This window comes from Apteryx mantelli, chromosome 14 (assembly GCF_036417845.1).
Source record: "Apteryx mantelli isolate bAptMan1 chromosome 14, bAptMan1.hap1, whole genome shotgun sequence".
NCBI lineage: Eukaryota > Metazoa > Chordata > Aves > Apterygiformes > Apterygidae > Apteryx > Apteryx mantelli.
This window is the reverse complement of record NC_089991.1, coordinates 9,580,799-9,601,126: the sequence shown is the minus strand read 5'-3', so window position 1 is coordinate 9,601,126 and position 20,328 is coordinate 9,580,799. Positions and strand designations below refer to the sequence as shown.

Below are 20,328 nucleotides of genomic sequence, written 5' to 3'. Positions count from 1 at the left end.
CCGGGCGGGCGGGGCGGACGTGGCGCCGCAGGCTCTCGCGCTCGCGCTCGCTCTCGCTCTCGCCGCATGGCGGCCGCCCAGCGGGCGCGGGCCGGAGCGGGCGCGGCGGCGGCGCGGGCCTGAGCGGCGGCGGCGGCCCATGGGGAAGTACTGCGCCAGCCTGGGCGTCCTCAAGGGGCCCTGGGACCAGGTCTTCGCCGCCTTCTGGCAGCGCTACCCCAACCCCTACAGGTGCGCGGCGCCGCCGGGCCTAGCCGGGCCTACCGCGCCCTACCGGGCCCCGGCGCCGGCGCCGCCCGCGGCCGGGGCCCTCCGCGCGCACCCTGCCCCGGGGCCCGCCTCGGGGGGGTCCGCCGGGGCCCCCCGCCCAGAGGCCCTCCGCCCCCGGGCTCCCCATCCCCCCCCCCAAGGGTCCCCCCGGGGCCGCTGCTGCCTCTCCCTCCCCCACCCCCGGGGCCTGGTGGTGCCGGGAGCAGGGCCTGACGTTTGCCCCCCCGTCCCCGTTTTAGCAAACATGTCCTGACCGAAGACATCGTGCACCGGGAAGTGACGCCGGACCAGAAACTGCTCTCCCGGCGGCTCCTGACCAAGACCAACAGGATGCCCCGCTGGGCAGAGCGCTTCTTCCCCGCCAACGTGGCCCACTCCGTCTACATCTTGGAGGACTCTATCGTGGACCCCAAGAACCGAACCATGACCACGTTCACCTGGAACATCAATCACGCACGTCTCATGGTGGGTGCTCGCAGGCAGGGGGGGGAGCACGCAGGCGGGCGGGCCCCGGGCTGCGCTCACGGGCAGGGCTGTGCTTTGTGCAGGTGGTGGAGGAGCGGTGCGTTTACCAGGTGAACCCGGAGAACAGCAACTGGACCGAGGTCAAGCGAGAAGCCTGGGTTTCCTCCAGCCTGTTTGGTGTCTCACGGGCTGTCCAGGTGAGTGGTGCTGACAGCCCATTGCTTAAGCAGTGGGGTGTTCCTCCGCTACTGTACCCCTGCCCTATGCCATTTCTCTCCTCTTCCCCCTTGCTCCCCAGTCCTCAAGAGTTTGTGGAGCCCAGAACCATTACTGCAGTGGCTTCTCTGCTGGAGGGGCAGCATAGCACCTGTGAGCCACCAGATATTTGGGACTGATTGAGCTGGGCCACAGCCCCAGAGACAGCACCTCTGTATGAATCATGGTCTGGGCTTGCATCTTCACAGACTCTTCTGTTGCAGGAGTTTGGTCTGGCCAGGTTCAAAAGCAACGTGACCAAGAGCACTAAGGGATTTGAATACGTGCTAGCAAGAATGCAGGGTGAGTACCTGAGGGTGAGCCCTGGCTGTCCAGGTCAGGTCTTCTGGGGTAACAGGCCACACCGGTACACCCCTGTGCAGGGGCAGGTTGTGGCTTGAACTAAACTGACTGAGACATCCTAGTCCCTTGCCTTTGCCCCCATGTCTTGGCACAGCCTGCTCTTCCTGAGCAGAACAGCCAGGTAGCATTTAGAGTCCCAGTTTCTTCAGAGGGCTGTTGTGAAGCTTGGCGGTGGTGGAGTGTGGGAAGGAAGAAGGAAGTAATACAGCAGTCACGTGTCTGCAGTTCTCCGTTGTGACGTGTCCTGACGCACGGAGCTGGGTGTCAGGAACAGGGTTTACCTTCCCCCACTACACAGGGAAACATCCTCTGTCCCAAGAGGCAACAAAGCTCAGGCTTGTCTAGCTTGCATCAGCCGGTCACTCCAGCAGCCCTCCAGTGCCAGGGCAGGGCGGGGACTGCTGGGTTAAGTTAACAGCTTGCATATTATAGGAGAAGCTCCATCCAAAACACTGGTGGAGACAGCCAAGGAAGCAACTGAGAAAGCCAAGGAGACAGCTCTAGCCGCTACGGAAAAAGCCAAGGACTTGGCCAGTAAGGCAGCCACCAAGAAGAAGCAGTACGTGTGAGCAGCTTGGCACAGGCAAGAATCAAGCCTGCACCAGAACAGATAGGAGCCTCTTAGATTTTATATTTTTAAACAAACTGTACAAGTCTGACAATCAGCTGCTGTTAGATCCTTTCTAAGATGTAATTATCATTAAAGAATCTACTTCCACCTCTGACTTTGCCTAGGGCTGGCCTATCTGGAACAGAGCCCTGTGATACCCTCTGCTTTGGGGGATGCAAGCGCTGAGTCCAGCACAGCTGCCACGGTAACAGAGCGCTGGGCACACAGGCAAGACGCAGACACAGATTTAGCCAAGTGCGTTTACTAGAATAGTGTCGGGTATATACAAGGTTGCAGGGGCAAGGCAGTTCCGGGAGCGTGAAGGCAAGTTGCTTAATGCACTCTTTACTCTTGCCTGGCTCTCGGGGGGGCGGCAGGGCTGTCCAGCACCCACTGCCGACAGACCTGGGCCCCGGCCTGCCTGGGAGCAGATGGGGCAAAGGCAGGGTGTCCCAGTTACAGCCAGGCTGTCTTCCAGTGCCTGTTCCGCCCCCCCTTTGAAGTGTGTTGCTGTGTGCAGCGGGATCCTGGCCCCGAGCGCCCAGCACTGCGGCCAGTTCAGCTCAGAGGCCCAGCTGCAGGAGGCAGAGCCAGGCGCCCGTCCCCATCCTCAGCCCCTTCTCCAGGCAGCCACGGCGAGGCTGCGTTTCCGGCAGAGGCAGGCTGCGCGGTGGGTGGGGAGGTGGGAGGTGGAGCAGGCGAAGGCGGTTCCAGAGCGCTTCTGCAACAACCCCGGGGAACCGCGGGGCTGAGCTAGTGCCAGGCGCTGTCAGGACCAGGGCCCGCGGGGGCTGGAGTAGCTGTGGTCCCTCCCGGTGCTGAAGCTGGCCAGTAGGTCTCCGCCAAACACGACTCCATCCACATCGATCTCAACCTCCTCTGAGCACAGGGAACGGCTGGGTCAGGGCCTGGAGGCCACCCCTCCCTCCCTGCCCAGCCCGGGGCAGCCCAGCACACCATCCCCTCACTGACCTCCATCGGAGCCAGAGTGCTCCGAGAGCTGGGACGAGTCCAGGCTGTCTGCCCTCGTCCGCTCGCTGCTGGGGGGCGAGAGCAGTTGCTCCAGCCTCTGTTGCAGACTCTGTTGTTCACAGCGCAGCCGGTCCTTCACCCTCCGAGCTCTCAGTTCCTGCTCCTCCAGCCTCTGCAGGGAACCGGAGGGCTGTGAGCAGGGCTGCCCCATCCAGCGGGCCAGGGCCACCCCATCCAGCGGGCCATGCTCACCTGGATATGGAGCCGTGCACGGTGCAGGAGGCTCAGCGTGGTGGAGCGGGCACACTCTGTGCCCGCCGGCACCTGCTGCTTCAGCTGCTCCAGGCAGTGCCGGAGCTGGGCTCTCCTGCAGTGGGGAGAGGGCTGTGGTCACGTCGAGGGGCACAGCCCGCCACCCCCTCCCTGCTTCTCTCCCTCCCTCCCGCAGCCGGCCCGGCCACCGGCGGGTGGTACCTGTGCTTCTCCAGCGCGTTGTGCACCGACCTGCAAGAGAGCACCGACAGTGAGGCCGGGCACGGCCGGTCACCTCCCGCCGCCGCCGCCGCTGCTGCCCCACCGCTCACCTGAAGCTGCCCACGGCCTTGCGGGGCCGCGGCGGGCGCCGCACGGGGCACAGCGAGGCGTAGCCGTGCTCGGCCTCGGCCAGGCACGACGGGGGGCGGGCGACACCGGCAGCGGCCGCCCCGCGCTCCCGTCGCTCCAGGAACTCAGCCGCCTGCAGGAGCACCTGGATGCTGCTGGGGGCCGGCTCCATGGCGGGCAGCGGCGGCGGGAGGGCGGAGGCGGCGGGAGGGCGGAGGCGGCGGTGCGGGCGTCCCGTCGGGGATGCCGGCGCGGCGCGGCCCGGCTCGGTGCGGATCGGCGGCGGCGGGGCCGGGCGGCCGCGAGCCGCGCGCCCATTGGCTGCGGCGCCGCCCGCTCCCGTGACGTCGGCGCGCTTTGGAAACAACTTCGGGCGGGAAAGCGCGTGCTTCAAATTTGAATCGGCGGGAGGGGGCGGGGCGCGATGAGGCCCCGCCCCCGGCACCTGCGGCCCCGCCCCCTCCGGCGGCTCCGCCTGCGGGCTTTGTCATGTGTGCGTGTGTGTGTGCGCACACGTGTGTGCTGTATACAGACGTGACTGTGCACACATGTGTGTCCATGTGTGTTCCCACACAGTGTGTGTGCCCGTGTGTGCATGTGTCCATGTGAATGCACATGCATGTCTGTGTGTGTGTGCATGTGTATGTGCACACGTGTATGTACACATATACATGTGCATGCGTGTGCCTGTGGGGCTGGCTGCACTGAGCAGGCCTGGAACACGTGTGTGCATGTGTGTGCACACACTCAGGGTCACGCAGGGAGCGTGTGTGTGTGTGTGTGTGTGTGTGTGTGTGCTCAGATGCCAGAGAGGGCCAGGCAGGGTGTGTCTGTGTGCACACACACGTGTGCACCCATCTATCTGCCCATGCATGCACAGAGTGTGTATTGGGGGGGCGGTGCGTGTGCCTGTGCACATGGGTGCTGGCAGGGTGTGCGTGTGCCTGGGGTGGCAGCACGCACCCGTGCATGCACGCACACAGGGAGCCTGCGCAAGGTGCAAGACGTGGTGCCGCGCTTCCCCCCCCCACCATACCCTGCCTGCCCTGCAGCTGCATGGGGGTCCCCACCTGCCCCAGCTCCCCGAGCACTGTGGCACAGCCCGGGGCAGCCAGAGTGGAGAGGTTTAAGGTGTTTATTAAAATCCGGCTTGCTGAGGCAGGGCCCCACGAGCGACGGTGAGCCTCGCGGCGGTGCGGCACCCCGGCGGCCTCGCGGCAAGCCCAGGCAGCCCCGCGGGCACCTGCCGTCATGTGAGGGCTGTATTTGCACGTTCTCAGGACAAGCCCCGGGCGAAGACTCTGCCCTGGTCCGAACAGCAGCCAAAGTTCACCTGAAAAACGCAACGAAGCACATTTCCACGCCGGGGGCAGGCGTGCGCTGGCGGCAGCGGCAGGCAGCGCGCCCACAGCTCTCCGGGAGCGGGGCACGGCTGCGGGGCCGGGGGCTGGGCAGTCCTGCCAACCTGCACCGGCGCTGCGCCCCTGGCCGCAGCCTTTCCCACCCTGTTCTGCGGCGGCGTCCAGATGCAGTCGCCGTCCAGCCGGGAGCGCGGCTCCTGCTCCCTGGGGTCCGGCCGCGGCTCTGGGCAAGAGATGGCCGCAGGGCCAAGCACCTTGTGCGCACGGGTCCAGCCCGCAGCGGGCGTCCCCAGGGCTGGTGCGAGGCCGCCTGCTCACCAGTGCCCGGGCACGAGATGCGCGGCGTAGCAGTGGGCACAAACGCGCACGGGCCGCGGCTGCCCGTAGTGCGGCAGGGCGGCTGTGTGCGGGGAGCAGCGGGAGCAGAAGATCTGCGGGGAGAGCGCCAGGGCGGGGGGTGAGCAGGCACCGCCGCGGCACGGAGCCCGCCGCCACGGTCCCCCCTGCAACGCCGGGCCCCGACGTACCTTGCCGCAGCTTCGGCAGTGGTGCCTCCGGCGCAGCAGGGTGAAGGGCGCGCGGCAGGCTGAGCACTGGCTGCAGCTGCTGTCCGGCACCCACTCGGGCAGGCCACGGGTGCCTGGGGGGGGGCGAAAGCACCGGTCAAGGGGCTCCCTGCCGCCGAAATGGCCCTGGCACTGGGCAAGCTGCAGCCACACTGCTGGGCTCTGAGCCGGGACACGGCCAATGCTGCCTGCGTGCCCTCCGGAGCTGCACCCCCCAAGTAGGGAGGCAGGACCGGCTCGGGGGCCGTGCCGGGCACCGGTGCTGGCATCTTACCTGCCCGGCGGAGCCCGGCCGCCTCGGCGGTGCTGGAGCAGAGAGGGCAGCCGGCCAGGCGGGGCGCGTTGGCGGCGCGCGCCTCTCCTTCCTCCTCCTCTGCGGGGCAAAGGGGCGCCTTCAGCGGCGCAGCCGGCCCCGGCCTCGGCCCTGGCCCCCCCTCTCCCCATGTCAGGAGGCGCGCGTGCAAAGCGGGGGGGGGGGTCCGGGCGGCAGCGTGGCCCCCGGGCCTGGCCCCGCTGCCCCACCCGCCCGGGGTGACTCACGGCTGGCGTCCGCCTCCTCCGCCGGCTCCGGCTGCGAGGCGACGATTTTGAAGACCGTTTTCAGGATGCTCCGCAGGTCGCTGGCGAAGTTGGTCTGGAGCTGATCGGCCACCCCTGCGCGGGCAGGGCGCCAGGTCAGCGCCCCGGCAGTGCGACTTGGGGGGGGGGGAGAGCGTGGCGCCCGCCAGGCGGCGGGGGGGCGGCGGGGGGGCACGCTCACCCGAAATGCAGACGAAGAGGGTGTGCAGCATGTCCTTGGTGCTGCCGTAGCGGGAGCGCAGCTCCCCCCAGCCGGCGCCTTGCGGGGCGCCGGGCCGCGTCCGCGGGCTGCTGCCGGGGCCCTGGCGGCTGCTCGGAGAGGAGGCGACGATTAGCCGCGGGGCGGCGCGGCGGATCCCCCTCCCCACCGGGCTCCGCCGGCCCCCGGCCAGGGGCAGCGAGCCTGGCCAAACGCTGGCACCCCTCCCCGCAGACCCCTCGGCGCCCCACGTGCCTGTGCGCGCCTGGGTCGCCGGCCACACCGGGGGGGCCCGACCCTGCCGGGCAGACGGGGGCCGGCGGCTCGGTGTGGGGAGCCTCCAGGAGACCCCAGGGAGCGGGGGGGTCCGCTGTCGGGGCTGCAGCCCCCCAAGCCGGGGCGGCGGCCGGACCGCGGGGATCGTCCAGCTCGGCGGTGCACAGGCTCCTCTCCAGCAGGGCGAGCTCCTCCGCGGAGAGCACCCGCAGCAGGTCCCTGCAGCGAGGGCGCAGCGTGAGGGGCGAGCGCCCAGGCCGCGTCCCCACCGCGAGCCCCCCCCCCCGACCCCCCCGACCCCTTACCTGATTTTCTTCAGGAGGTTGTAGAAGGGGCTGAAAACCCGGGACATCTGCTCAGGGCTCTGCTCCAGGCTGAGGGGCCCCTCGGGGTAGATGAGGAGCCCGCTGCGAGGGCGAGAGCACCCGGTCAGCATGTGCCCCGGGGGCTGCCCCCCTCCCCATGCTGCTGCCCAGCACGAGGGGCTGCCCCACGGCGAGGGGAGCACCCGAGACACCCCGGCACCCAGACCCCCCCCCCGGCACCCGCTGCTGCACCCACCTGATAATGGCCAGGCGAGGGATGGTGAACATCAGCAGCGGCTCGTAGCCGTCGATCATCTCCTGGGTGAGGTAGCCCAGGCGCAGGGCTCTGCCGGGGGGGGACAGCTTTAGAGTGGGGCCAAGGGCACCCCGGGGTGCCCAGGGCCGGGGCGACGCAGGGCGAGCAGGCGTGCATGACCCCCCAGCTGCTCCCCATCTCCGGGGCGCCCCGGCGGGGAGAGAAGCCCAGGCATCCTCTGCCCCGGCCCCGGCGCGCTCCTCACCTCTCCACCGTCTCGCAGAAGAGCACGATGATCTCCTGTTGCCGGTAGATCTCCTCGGGCGACTTCACCGCCACCAGCGAGGACACGTAGCTGGGAGGGACGCGGCGGTGAGGACGCGGCGGCGCAGCCCACCCTGCCCCAGCGCGGCACCCGCGCCTCCTCCGTCCCACCCCACGGAGGCCACAGCACCCACCTCCCCGCCGCAGCACCCACCTCAGCTCAAACTCCGCAAAAAGCCTGTCGAACTGGATCAGCACGGCCCGCACGGGCTCCGAGTAGGTGCCCGGCTGGCTGAGGCTCTGCTCCCGCAGCACCGTGCGCACCAGCTCCAGGCTGCACAGCAGGTTCCTGGCCTGGGGCCGCAGCTGGATGCTGTCCGCCTCCTCCACCTCGATGAAGGTGCCCGCCAGGAGACACTGCCGAGAGCAGGGGGGCGTCAGGAGCCCTCGCCCTGGGGCAGCACGGCCCAGGACCCCATGGGGGTCTCTGGGATGGGGCGGTCGGCTGCAGGGTGTGCGGCGCTGGCCGGTCCCTGTCGGCCACCAGCCTGGGGGACACGGTCCCCTTCGGCCCACCACAGCACCCGCCATGGCCCCTGCCCACCCAGGGCTCACCTCGGCGGCAAACAGCATGTGGTTGCCCAGGTTGTCCACCAAGAGCTCCTCGGGGAACTTGACCAGGTAGTCGCGGCTGTGCCTCTGCGTGGGGATGCACTCCTCCATGATCTGCTCGATGACGGCCAGCAGGTGAGCCTGGGCGAGAGCAGGGACGTCACCCGCAGCCACCCCAGGCGCCCGGGCGGCACTGGGAGCGGGGCAGCCCGCACCGGCCACCCTACCTGGCTGAGGTGCAGCTGGTTCAGGAGCACCAAGTACTGCTGAGGGTCCATCTCGGCATCCAGCCCGTTGATCTCCGTCACCACCCGCGACACCTTCTCGTCGGCGTAGAAGAACTGCGAGAGCAGCCGGGGGTCCGACCGCTGAGGGGAGAGCAGCAGGAGCGTCATCCACGCTGGCACCCCAGGGCGCAGCGAGCTGACGGACATCCCCCGGCGCCCTGAGCACCTCAAGGACCCAACGGCTCTGGATCCCGGGGCAGGGTGTCCAGAGCCACCCGGAGCCGCGGACTCCAGGGCTGCGCAGGGGCAGGGCTGAGCTGAACCGGCCGGAGGGCGAGATGCAGGCTGGAGTCGGCGCTCGTGCGACAGATGCGCGGAGGGTCCCCGGGGCCGCACCGCCGGCCGGACCCCCGTCAGGGCCGCGTCGTGCCGCGGGGCAGCCCCCCGGCGCCACGCAGGGCCCGCGCATCCCCTGCGCGAGGCCGCGCATCCACACCCACGGCAGGTATGCGGGACCCGGCAGGCGAGCGGCCAGGCAGCTCCCGCCCCGCGCGGCGCCTCCCGGCCTGCCGCCGCCGCCGCCGCCGCCGCCGGCCCGGCACGTGGGCTCGGGGCCGAGCCCTCACGCAGGCTCCCGCCGCGGCCCGGGGAGCGCCACCTTCCCCGCCCATGCCTCAGTTTCCCCAAGGGCAGAGCAGGATTGACGAGCTCGCCTGCATCCCGGGAGCGTGGGCACGGATCCATACGTGGCTGTAAACACCAGATCAGGTGAAAGGGCTGCGGGAAGCCTTTTCCCAGGGAGCAGGCCACCAGGAAATGAGCTCATTGCCCAGTTTCTTCCCTGTGCTTTCCCCAGGCCAAGCGGGCTGGGTAAAGGGCAGTGCAGCCGGGGGCTCGAGGGATGGACGGTGCCGCGGGGCGCAGACCCCACGGAGGGAGACCTCCGCAGCGCCCGAGCCCGGCGGGTCCCCACTCCCCCGCGGCGCAGCCGAGCGCGGCGGTGCTGGGGCGGGCGCTGAGCTGCCCAGTCCTGTCCGGCGCCCCACGGCACAGCCTCCGCCGCGCCTTGAGTCATGGGCCAGGCTTGCCGCCCGGCTGGCACCACTTCCTCCTCGCAACGCGCCCTGGGACGGCCGGTCCCAGGCTGCTGCTGCCCCCGCCAAGCCCCGCCAGCCCTGGCCCCGGCCCCGGCCCCGGCCCCGGCCTTGGGCTCTTGGCTGGCCCCGGTGCCCCCCCCACCGAGGGGTCCTCCCCTCCCGGCGCAGCCCCGGGGCTCTGCCCCAGCCTGGCCCTGTCAGCCCCGCTGTCCCGGCACCCCTCCCCGGAGCCCAGGCTCTGCCCGGGGGGCCCGCACGGATCGGGGCCCCAGGGAGCTCCCGGGAGCCCCCGGTGCCCGGCGGGGCGCCGGAGCAGGTGGCCGCCGCGGCCCCCCCCACTCCGAGGCAGCCCCGACGGGGCGGGCGGCGTCCCCGGCGCAGCCTCCCCCGCTCTCACCTTGGGCCGGTGCAGCCACCTCCGGAGGGCAGCGGGCAGCATGGCGTGACCGGGAGCTCTTGCTGCCGCCCGGCTCCCTGCGCCCGCCGCTCGCCGACGGGGTGGGCCGGCACCGGGCACCGCCCGGGGGCGGACCGAGGCGGTGTCTGCCCGCCCCCGGGCATGGGGCCGCGCGGGGACTCGGGCGGACCGACCTCCCCGTCCCGCTTGCGGCGGGACCCCCCCCCGCCCCGGTGCCGGAAGGCCGCCGCCACCCGACGGACCGGTTTCCCGGCGGGATCGCGGGCGAGGGCGGATCCCCGTCGGGGCGGACAGGGTCCCCCCGCCGGCAGCCCCGGCTCCCCCTCCCGGTGCCCCACCGCCCTCGCAGCCCCCCGCCGTGCAGCAGCGGGGACGGGGACACCCCAGGGCACGGGGACACTGCAGAGCGGGCCCAGCTCGCCCGGGCTGGCGGGGAAGGGTCCCGGGGGCAGGTCGCGGCCCCGCAGCCTGGCTGGGCCCCAGCCGAGCGGGACCTCCCGAGGGGCCGGGGCCCCGGGGGGTGCTCGGGGCACCGCGGGGACAGGAGGCGGCTTCTCCCGCCACACCGGCTGCCGGGCACGCCGGTAATCTAGACGGCCGAAACCCTCATTGGGCCAAATCAGGGGCAAAAAACCCACGGAGGGCCATTGAACGCGGGCACCGCGTCGGCGGGGGAAGCCGCCGAGCCCGGGCTGCTCGGAGGCCGGGGGCGCCGCGCAGGGGCCTCGGCGGGGCCGGGGGGGCGGCGCGGACGGGGCGCTCGGGGCGGCGGGCGGCAGGCGGGAGCGGGGGGCGCTGCGGCGGCGCCGCCTCCGGCCGCCAGGCGGCGCCGTGGTGGCGGCGCTGCCCGCTCGGGCGATGGCGGCGGCGGCTTCCCCGCGCCGGGCCGCCCCCCCGGGCAGGGGCCGGACGGGCCGCGCCGCCATATTGGCTGTTGTCCTGTCTGCGGCGGGCGGCGGGCCGCGCTCGCCATGACTCGCAGGCGGAACAAGGCGGCGGCGGCGGCGGCGGCGGGCGGCCCGGGGCCGCGCCGGGAGCGGGCGGGGGGCGCCGCCGCCGCCGCCGCCACCGCGGCCCCCCCGCCGGAGCCGCCCGCGCCGCCGGAGGTGGCGGCGGGCAGCAGCGCGGAGCCGGGCAGAGCCGCCGCTCAGGTACGCGCTAGGCCCCGCGGCGGCGGCACCGGGGCCGGGCGGCGGGGGCTGCCCCGGGGGCCCGGCCCGACCCGCCGCGGGGCCCCCCCGGGCCCTGCGCCAGCCCCACGCCTGGAGCATCCCGCGGCGGCCCCGGTGTCCCCCGGGCGCCGGTCTCCGGGGGTCCCCGCGGCGGCGCTCGGTGCCCCGGTCCCCGCTGGAGCCGGGGGGCGGCCTCGCCCGCCACCCCCGGGGGCCGGGGCGGGGGGCGGTGGCGGGGGCTGCTCCCGCCCGAGGGGTGGGGACGGGGCCCCCGCTCCCGGCCCCGCTTGGCGGGCGGGGGACGGGGACGGGGACGGGGGCGCGGGCCCGGCCCCCGGCCCTCCTGCGCCGCGCCGCCGGCTCGGCTGGTCCCCGCCGTGGGCCTGCGGGGGGGGGACGGGGAGCTGCGACATCCGCAAGTGTCCCCGAGCGCAGCTGGCAGGTGCGGGGCGCGCTCGGCTCGGCGGCGGCGCCCAAAGCGCCGGGGCTTGGCGGCTGCGTGTCCGGAGCGATGCCCAGGAGAGGGACAGCCCGGTCCCCGCTCCGGCGGGAGAGCGCCTGGCAGGGCCTCCGAGGACACCGAGCAGCGTGCCGTGGCCAGGAGCGCGTCACGGCGGCGGGTGCCCCTGAGCAGCGTGGCCTGGCCGCCCTGGGCTGCCGGAGTCCCTTTCGCAGCCGTGGGAGTGCTGACTCCCGGGACGCGCGCGGGGTCAAGGTGGCTCCCGCAGGCGCGCGGGCAGGCCCTGCGCTCGGCTTCCCCGCGCTGGGCAGGGTGGCTGAGCTGGCTGCGGCCTTGGGTTGCGGGCGCAGGCATGGGCATGTCGAGGAGCTGCAGCAGGACTTCAGGCCGTCTCTGGCGGATGCCTGCGATGTTGGGGGCTCTCACCTGTGGGTATCCCCCAGCACAGCGGGAGCTGGAGCCCTCTCACAGCAATTGCAAAAAACTGAGCTTAGCTCTTGCTCGGGAAGTTGAATCAGCCTTAAGTGAGCCTGTCTGCCACGGCTGCATGCTGCTGTCTGTGGACAGGGCCAGCAGCGCTCAGCAGTGTGTGGGAGCGTGAGGGCTCTGCCAGCCCCGGGGCCTGCGTGCCCCTTGCTCCATGTGTGTGTAGAAGGATGTTAGTGGTCTGCCCGAGGGGCCCATGTGCTCCCTGGAGGGCAGAGCCAGGGCCTGGGGCCACGCTCTCCTGTCTGGGTGGCTTGGTTGTACTTCAGAGATACTCCGACAGCTCCTCCTTGCAGGAGGATCCGGCTCTCTTGCAGGGCCTGGGCGATGGCAGGTGACTCGAGCATCTGCTGGATGGGATGTGGGCTGCCTCCGGCGTGCCGTGCTGCCTGGCATCCCTCAAAGAGCCTGGTTGCCGCCGCCTGCGGGGAGGGAGCCCGGGGGATGGGCCCCAGCTTCAGGTGGACGTGCACGGCGGGCGGGGGAGCGCCGTCGTTGCGCGCGTGCAGCGGTGGCCGCGTCTGCCCCCAGTGAGGCACCGGGCGGCCCGGGAGCCGCCTCCTCCTCCCGGCGGCAGCCTGGCTGGGAAGGGAAGCAGCTTCCCTCCCTCTGCTCTCCTTGGCCTCTGACCTTTGCTTCACCTTGAGCCTCGGAGACGCCATCTGTTTCGCAGCAGCGGTTAAACGCGCGGCTCATTGTCGCGGGGCCCGCGGCGGCGGCAGACAATGGGGGCCCCCTCGCCAGCGCCGCGCTCCGCTCGTCACGGCTGTCAGGCCTCCGGTGAGCCTGCGGGCTGCGGGCGGCCTTCTGCTGCGGTGCCAGGCAGCGAGCCCCGAGCTGGCCGCCTTGCGCCGGGAGAACGCAAAGAGGGCCGGGGGCTGCACCCCACCCCAGCGCATCGGCGCCGCCGGCCGCGCAGAACAAAGAGACAGGCAGCAGGGCCCGCAGCACTCGGGTAGCGAGGCGGGGGGCCCACGGCGGGCAGGGAAGGGCGGTTGTGGCTGCGGGGCCCACCCTCTGCGCCCCTGTGCGGTGACTTCTGCAGGTCCCGCGTTGCCCTGGTGTTCCCCTTGGTCTTGTTGTACTGGAGATACAAGCGGGAACTGCTGGTGGCCTCACAGCCTGGCATGCTGCTGGCTGTTGGTGGGACTGGCTCTTTAGCATACTGTAGTCTTTCCGGGGGTCGAAAATGCTGGCAGCTGGCGCATCTCGGACTGGCATCAGCTGGGGAGCCCTGAGGCTGCTGTGTTGCAGCAGGAGAAAGTGCAGTCCCATATGTAGCCTGCAAGAAACCCTCTGATTTGATGTCAGCATCCCGGGGCAAAGGCCTCACTTGCTCCCCCATCTGCCCCGCACCTGCGTTGACCTGGTGCCCTGCAGCAGGATGCGCCCTGCCGTGAGACCGGTCGTGCCCTGGGGTGACTTGTGGCCTGTGCATCCCACTGCAGGTGCTGCCCACCGCCAACCAGTCAGTGCAGACATGCTGCCTGCTGTGCCACCGGGAGCGCAAGGACTGGGGAGGCCCATCCCACAATGGGCTTGTTTCCCCGGGTGAGAGGCTGCCGCCGGACTTTGTGCCAACACTCGTGCAAAACCTCCTGGGAGAAATGCCGCTGTGGATCTGCCAGAGCTGCCGGAAGAGTGTGGAGGAAGAAGAGCGGCGGGCGGTGCAGGAGCAGGCCCTGGCGGTAAGCGGTTGCGGAGATGTGGTTGGGAAGGCCAGGGTCATAGCTCCCTGGACCACGGCAGCGTGGTATTGCTCATCATATGGCATTAGCTGGGTGCCTGTGTTTCCTCCTTGCTCAGACCCGAGTGCCTTGGGCGTCTCCGCATCGCTGATCGCTGCGGCCTCGCCACCCTCCCCGGGGCTGGTGCCAGCTCCTGCGGGAGGGACCTGGCTGCGCGGTGTGTGGTGGAGCAGAGCATGGGGTGGGGGCTTGGCCGGCAGCCTGCGTTGCGTTGGAGCTGCTGGCGTGGCAAGGGTGGCAGTGCCGTGGGCTCTCTGCCTGCCCTGCTCCGGCGGGGCTTTGCGCCGCATCCCTCCTGGGCCAGCTCCGTGCTGTTACACCGGGGCTCCCCAGAGCGGTCTTGCACGGGACGAGGGTGCAGTGCCTGTCCGAATGTGGAGCTCAAGGGAAGAGTGGCTGTTTCCTGCTTGGCTTTATTTAACCCTGGGCCGGTTTGGTTTGAGCGGGTCCAGAACAGGCACATGGCCACATGGCATAGGCTTGGCTGTGCTGCCTTGGGCCCCCAGGAGCTGGGGGCATCGCTGGGGGCTGCACGAGCTGTTTGCCTTCAGCGAGAGGTGCAATTCCTGTGCACTGGGCCCCAGTGTGGAAGATCCCGCATGAGAGCAGCGGAGGGGTCTTGGTGCCAGGGCACCGAGGGCTCCCACCTCCCCTCCCAGCCTGCTGCAGCTTCACACTGTGTTTTTCTTGCCAGGTCTCGTTATCCCACACATCCTGCAAGTCGCAGTCTTGTGGGGGTGGCTCCCACTCCTCTTCCTCTTCCTCCTCCTCCTCTTCCTCCTCGTGCCACGGGAACTCAGGGGACTGGGACCCCAGCTCTTTCTTGTCTGCTCACAAGCTCTCGGGCCTCTGGAACTCGCAGCACAGCAATGGGGCTGTGCAGGGCAGCCCCCTCGGGGCCCCCCCGGCTGCACTAGGTGAGTCGAAGCCAGCTGTGGGATTGAACGGTGCTTTCTGTCTGGGCCTTGGCTTAGCCTGTTTCCTTGCAGGCACCTGACTGGTGGGCAGGGGTAGACAGCCAGGCCATGGAGCTTCTCGTTCTCCTCTGTGACTAGGAGACGTTGAGCAGAAGCAGGCCCTAGCTCCGCTTTCCTTTCAGGTGACAAGCATCCTGGCCTCGCTCTCTCTCCGGAGTGCGTCGGCCAGGCTCCTGCCATGGCGCCTGGGCTCAAGGCCTGTCCGTACAGCCATGCGGCCTCCCCCACGTCCAGCGGCGCTGCCCCAGGCTCGCCTCTGCCTACCTCACTCGACTTCTGCAAGACGCTGCCGAAGCAGTTCAAAAGCATGTGCCGGAGGGCCACCCCGCCAGGTGTGTGCACGCGGGGCCAGGGCTGGCCTGATCCTCCCAGCCGCTGCTCCGTGCTCCCTTCCTGCCTCAGCACCTTTCCCCTCGCTCAACTGTGCGTGGGGCAGAGCCAAATCCAGTGTGGGGGGACAGTAGGACATCGAGACCCCTTGCAAGCAGGGGTGGCTTCTGGCCCAGGTGCCCTGCTGCCTGGGGGGAAGTAGGGAGAGCCCCCCAGAGAAGCAGCCTGTGCAAAAGTGCTGGGTGCTCTCTGTCCTGCTCCCTCAGGAGTGGCCCCTGAGCACGGCCTCCTGGCTGAGGAGTAATGTTGTGGGCATCTGTCAGCCCCAGTGGAGTTTTTGGGCCTTCTTCAGGCCAGCCTGGATCTTGTGCCAAGGGACCTGTGTGCTTCTGGGCTTGAGGTGGCCAGGGGCCGCAGGGGTGGCTCTTGAGTGTGGCCTTGGCCTGCACAGGGCAGGGGGTGTCTGACCGTCTCTGCTTCTGCCCATCTGCAGGTGAGGCCTTCCACTCCTCAGAGCATCATCAGCACTCGGACCTCACTGCTCCTCCCAACAGTCCCACCGGCCTCCCCTCCCAGCCGCCAGCGCTGATCCCCTCCAAGCAGACGCCTGCCCATCCGGGGCCCTTCGGCTCCCCGCCACGTGTCCCGCTGGGCACCTCCCCACAGGCTACGCTCTTCCCTGCGCCCAGCGTGCAGGCAGCAGCCCTAAAGCCAGCATCTGAGTCCCCTCCTGCTGGCACCGTCTCACACAGCCCGGGTTCCTGTAAGAGCCCGCACCTGCCCCCTGCCAATGTGCCGCTGCTGAAGATGCCGCCTCCGCTTTCGGGTTGCACTCATCCCTGCAACGGGCACTGCAGTACTTCGCTCATCCCTCCTCCTGCCTCCCACCAGCTGCCCAGCACAAACAGGTGAGTGGACCAGCCTGCATGCTTCCAGCCTCTCCTTGCTGGACAACGCACCCTTTCTCCCACCCCTGTCCCAAAATGTGCTTTCCCCTGCCAAGGGATCAACTGCTGTGGAGTGGCGATGCAGAGAGCCTCTGCGTTTGCAGGCCGAATCCACTGCCGTAGTCCCCTGGTCTCTGAGGCTTAAGCTCTTTCTCCCCACGTGTCTTCTCCCTGCGGTTGTCCTTTAGTACTGCGGTGCAGAAGAGACTGTGCTTGCTCCTCCTCCAGCTAAAAGACCCAAAGGAACCGCCTGGTCAACCTGCTGTTGGCCAACAGGACCTTTGTCAGTGAGACGCGTCGGGCAGCTGTGGCACTGAGCCAAGGTCCTCAAGAAGATGAAGCCTGTGGACTTGTGGTTCTGCTCGCCTGCTCCCCTGGCCCTCTTTGGGCTGCCTGTGCCTTGGAAGAGAGCACGCTGAGTCAAGGGCACTGGTCCCTCTCTGCTGATTAGCGCTCCCTGCGGAGGGCCAGCCCGCTCCCCAGCCGGAGCTGGAGGAACGGCGTTGTGGGCCGTGCCCTGGCCTCCCTGTCTCTGAGCTGGGTAGTCTGTGCCTGTGGGAGTCGGGCCTGCCAGCCCGTGGGGATGTCTGGCAGCTGCATGCAGTTCCAGCGTTTCTCACCTGTGCTACCCGCCGCCCCCAGTGAGTACCCTCCCTGCCCTGGAATCAGCTTGTGGCCTTGCAGGGGGACACTGCTTTCTGGAGCTCTGGCGTCAGCCTCCTGCGTGCCAGAGATCCTGGGGGGCGACGAGCTACTGACATCTTCTGCCCTGGGCTCCTCTGGCATCTCCTCTGGAGGAGGATGCAAGGGATGGGGTTTGTCTGCCCTGCAAATCCTTCTGCTCTGGCACAGGCCCTGGGAGGGGTGTTCCTATGCACACAGTGTGGGGTGATTGCGAGACCACCGGCTCCTGCTCACCTCTTGCCTATTTTTCCTTCTCCTCAGGGACCCCTCTTGCAAAGGGCACAAATTCCCAAACGGTACCAGCTGCCACCCGCCGCAGCCGTGCGAGGCGGATGAGGGGCTCGGGGAGGATGAGGACAGCAGCTCAGAGCGCAGTTCCTGCACCTCCTCCTCCACCAACCAGAAAGACGGGAAGTTCTGTGACTGCTGCTACTGTGAGTTCTTCGGCCACAACGCGGTGAGTGAGGGTCTGGCCCACAGCCACCCCTGGTCTTTGTGCTCTGCTCTGTGGTGCGAAGTGTTAGCCTCTGTGTAGAGGGTGTGAAGATGAGAACAGCCCTGCTTGCAGGTCTGGCTGTGACTCTTCTCTGGCAGCATGTGCACCCACCCATTCATTTCCATCCTGCCTCATCAGCCCAGTGGTCCCCTTGCTCCTGTCCGGTGGATTCCTGCCTGTCCAGCCCTGGGGCTTTCCTTGGCATGGCCAGCCAAACCCTGTGGCTTCCCTGGGGAAAAGCAGTTTGGTTGGGCTGCACTGAGTTTGTCTTGTTGGGACCTTGGGGAAGGGAGCAGTAGGGTAGCTTGGTGGGGGAGAAGTGTGGGAGTTGGGACTGCCTGTGTGCCGCCCTGGCTTCGTGTGCCTGACGGCTCTGACATCCCGCAGCCCCCGGCCGCTCCTACGAGCCGCAACTACGCTGAGATCCGGGAGAAGCTACGCTCGCGCCTCACGAAGAGGAAAGAGGAGCTGCCGCAGAAACTAGGGCACAGCAGCAGCTCGGGAGAGCCTGCTGTAGACCACCGCAATGTGGACGAGCTGCTAGACTACATCAACAGCACAGAGCCCAAGCCCCTGAACAGTGCCAAGGCGGCCAAGCGGGCACGGCACAAGCAGAAGAAGAAGGTGAGGCTGGGCAGAGGGAAGCACTGCTCTGTGCCCTGCCTGGCTGTACAGGGGGGCAGGCTGCAAGGGAGAGGCCTGTATACCCCTTTTTGGGAGGTCAGGGCAAGACTGGGGGCTCCTTGCAGGACTTCACTTTCCCTCGTTTCCATCCATTTGATTTCTGAAACTGTGTCCTTTGCTGCCCCTGTCCCCTGAGGTGACAGCCGGTGCCTGGTCCCTGGGGGCTGCCGGCATCTCTGTTCACGCAGAGGGCAGTGCACCCTGTCCAGGCTCCACCTGCTCCATGCCGTGGCCCTGACAAACGCTGTGTGTGCGTGGTGGAGAGAGGTGATGCTGTGACAGCCTGTGTGCGCTGTTTGCTGGGGCCTCATGTCCAGACTGGTGTCTAGTGTGCGAGGTGGTGGCTGTTGTGGTGCTTGTGGAGGATGTGTGATAGTTCTGGGGGCCGTGGAGGATGCTGCTTAGCCGGGCTGAGCATAGGCGCTTGGGTTTGCTGCCTGGCAAGACCAGAGCATAGCTAGTGCTGTGGCCTGCATGTGTCGCTCAGTGGCCCAGGCCGTCTGAGCCTCATGGCACCTGTGTTGCAGGAGAAGGAGAAAGCTCAGCTGGAGGCAGAGGCCCAGAAGCGGGCTGAGCGTGCCCCTGCAGCCAGCCAGGCCAGGGAGCCAGCCGAGGAGAAGCTGTTGGAGTGGCCGGAGCTGGAGCTGGAGCGGGTGAACAGCTTCCTCAGCAGCCGGCTGCAGGAGATCAAGAACACCATCAAGGACTCCATTCGGGCTAGCTTCAGTGTCTATGACCTCAACCTGGATGTCAATGACTTTCCCAAGAAGGCAGCTGTCCTGGAGCAGAAGAACCTGCTCTCCCACCTCAATGGCTCCTCTGACCTGCAGGACATAGACCTGGCCCTTGCCCCACTCAGCCTGGGCCCTGCCAAGAGCCATGCGCTGCTGCGGGGCGAGCTGGGCCCCCGATGGGGCGAGGGGTCCGGGGAGCAGCTGCCAGCCCCGGCAGCTGAGAACGGTGTGGTGAAGCGCCTCAGTGCTGTACCCAGTCTCTCTCGGATGATCTGGGTGCAGTCCAAGGCCACAGACTCTGCTGTGGATGGCGGTGGGCCAAGCCCAGAGCCCAAGGAGGGACCGCAGCCCAAGGGGCCGGAGCTGCAGGAGCAGGTGCCTGCAGGGGGCCGGCAGCGGAAGAACAAGCGGCAGAGCGGGCAGGTGAAGAAGGGGGACGGCGCCACAGTGCCTGGTGGCCAGGCCAGGCTGGAGAGCCCTGGTGCGAAGGGGCAGGTGCTGGGAACCAAGCACCCTTCGAAGCCCAGCGCCCCGGAGCCGCAGCGGGTGGGCGGCTGTGCCGAGCCGGGGGAGAGCGGCAAGGGGCAGCCCTGGGGCTGCAGCAGCGCTAGGCCAGAGAAGGAGAGAAGCAGCGATTGGAAAGGCCAGAGGGGTGAGGGCAAAGCGGAGCTGCCGGAGCTGGTGCCGCCGCCTCCCCCAGCTGCTGGGGACCGCCAGCTGCCTCACCCCACCGCCCTGGGGGGCTCCCCGCAGCCCAAGGGCAAGAGCAGGAAGAGCCGCAACAAGGTGGAGAAATCCAATACCTCTATCGGTGAGTCCCGGGAGCTCTGCCCCGGTCCCAGGGCGGTGTCGCACCCCTTCCTCACCTGCCGTGCTGTAACCGGTCGGTCCTTTCCCTGCCAGCTGCTGTCCCCTTCCCCTCTGCTCTGCTCTGTCCTGGCGCGGGGGTTCCCCTTGCACGGCACTGCCCTGCCCCGCTCCGCTCGGAGCGAGCCGAGTGCCGGAGGGGCCGCGGTGTTGTGCTGACTCTGTGCTTCTCTGCTCTGCCAGATGACGTGTTCCTGCCCAAGGACTTAGATGGGGTAGAGATGGACGAGACTGACAGAGAAGTGGAGTATTTCAAGAGGTGAGGGAGCACCTGGCCCTAAGGACCCTCTGCAGATGGGACAGTGGCGAGCCCTGCCCGGGGGCTGCGTGGGGCTGGGGGCGGTGGAGGAGGTCGTGGCTGTGGTGGGGCCTTTGGTGGGGAAGCTCCCGCCTCACCGGGGCTCTCTTCTCTCCCTGGCCAGGTTCTGTCTGGATTCTGCCAAGCAGACGCGGCAGAAGGTGGCCGTGAACTGGACCAACTTCACCCTGAAGAAAACCACTTCGAGTGCAGCCCAGTGAGGTGGGGGGCAGCCCCCCGCCACCCACGGCCGCTCTGCTCTCCTCACTGTGCCCCCCGCCCCGCCCTGCAGGGCCCTGCTCCCCGGGGGCCCCCCGGCTCGCCGCCGCGGGGCTCGCCGCCACCACGGGGCCGGTGCTCTCCTCGGCCGCGGGGCCCCCGGGGCTCGGCCCCTCCGCAGGGCCCGTCCCTCCGTCCGGGCGCCCGCCCTGCCATCCCGTCCCCCCCCTCCTCTGCGCCCCCAGGCGCCCGGCTCCCTGCGCCGCGGGGAAGAACCGTGCTGGACCCAATAAAGAACTTTTTAATTTTTTATTTTATTTAAACCCAGCTGTTTGGTAGTTTGTTCCCGCGCCACAGGGCCGTGCCCACTCAGGAGGTGTTGGGGGGGGGGGGGGGGAGTCGTTCGCGTATTGCGGCTAAGTTTGGCCTTCGAGGCGGCCCGTCGGGCGCTATCCCCACCTCCGGCTTCCGTCACGCGCGGGGACGTTGCTAAGCGACAGCGCACGCCCCGCGGCCGGCACTTCCGCT

The 20,328-nt window shown here is 69.1% G+C and overlaps 4 protein-coding genes across 4 annotated transcripts; 2 read left to right on the top strand and 2 right to left on the bottom strand.

Moving 5' to 3' along the window:
- The first annotated feature begins 52 nt into the window (after positions 1-52).
- Positions 53-2,078, top strand: PRELID1 (PRELI domain containing 1). Its single transcript, XM_067304677.1, has 5 exons — positions 53-231; positions 510-735; positions 819-932; positions 1,215-1,293; positions 1,786-2,078. The coding sequence occupies exons 1-5, from the start codon at positions 140-142 to the stop codon at positions 1,920-1,922; spliced, it is 648 nt and encodes a 215-aa protein (XP_067160778.1). The 5' UTR covers positions 53-139; the 3' UTR covers positions 1,923-2,078.
- Positions 2,079-2,209: 131 nt separating this feature from the next.
- On the bottom strand, positions 2,210-3,798 carry MXD3 (MAX dimerization protein 3). The gene is made up of 5 exons (XM_067304898.1): positions 3,520-3,798; positions 3,410-3,439; positions 3,188-3,302; positions 2,936-3,107; positions 2,210-2,842 (listed from the first exon to the last, which is right to left on the bottom strand). The coding sequence occupies exons 1-5, from the start codon at positions 3,708-3,710 to the stop codon at positions 2,733-2,735; spliced, it is 618 nt and encodes a 205-aa protein (XP_067160999.1). The 5' UTR covers positions 3,711-3,798; the 3' UTR covers positions 2,210-2,732.
- Positions 3,799-3,915: 117 nt separating this feature from the next.
- LOC106489726 (lateral signaling target protein 2 homolog) lies at positions 3,916-9,896 on the bottom strand. Its single transcript, XM_067304897.1, has 13 exons — positions 9,678-9,896; positions 8,184-8,324; positions 7,960-8,097; positions 7,559-7,761; positions 7,346-7,435; positions 7,081-7,170; positions 6,825-6,926; positions 6,499-6,738; positions 6,226-6,353; positions 6,006-6,119; positions 5,740-5,838; positions 5,427-5,539; positions 3,916-5,330 (listed from the first exon to the last, which is right to left on the bottom strand). Exons 1-13 carry the CDS (start codon positions 9,717-9,719, stop codon positions 5,214-5,216), a joined length of 1,617 nt encoding a protein of 538 aa, XP_067160998.1. The 5' UTR covers positions 9,720-9,896; the 3' UTR covers positions 3,916-5,213.
- A 660-nt stretch (positions 9,897-10,556) lies between these two features.
- Positions 10,557-20,123, top strand: FAM193B (family with sequence similarity 193 member B). Its single transcript, XM_067304838.1, is given in 12 exon segments — positions 10,557-10,589; positions 10,591-10,650; positions 10,652-10,849; positions 13,265-13,504; positions 14,259-14,481; positions 14,664-14,873; positions 15,365-15,779; positions 16,764-16,959; positions 17,386-17,622; positions 18,210-19,227; positions 19,467-19,542; positions 19,706-20,123. Coding segments are annotated over 12 exon segments (3,003 nt in total). The 3' UTR covers positions 19,803-20,123.
- The last annotated feature ends 205 nt before the right edge of the window (positions 20,124-20,328 follow it).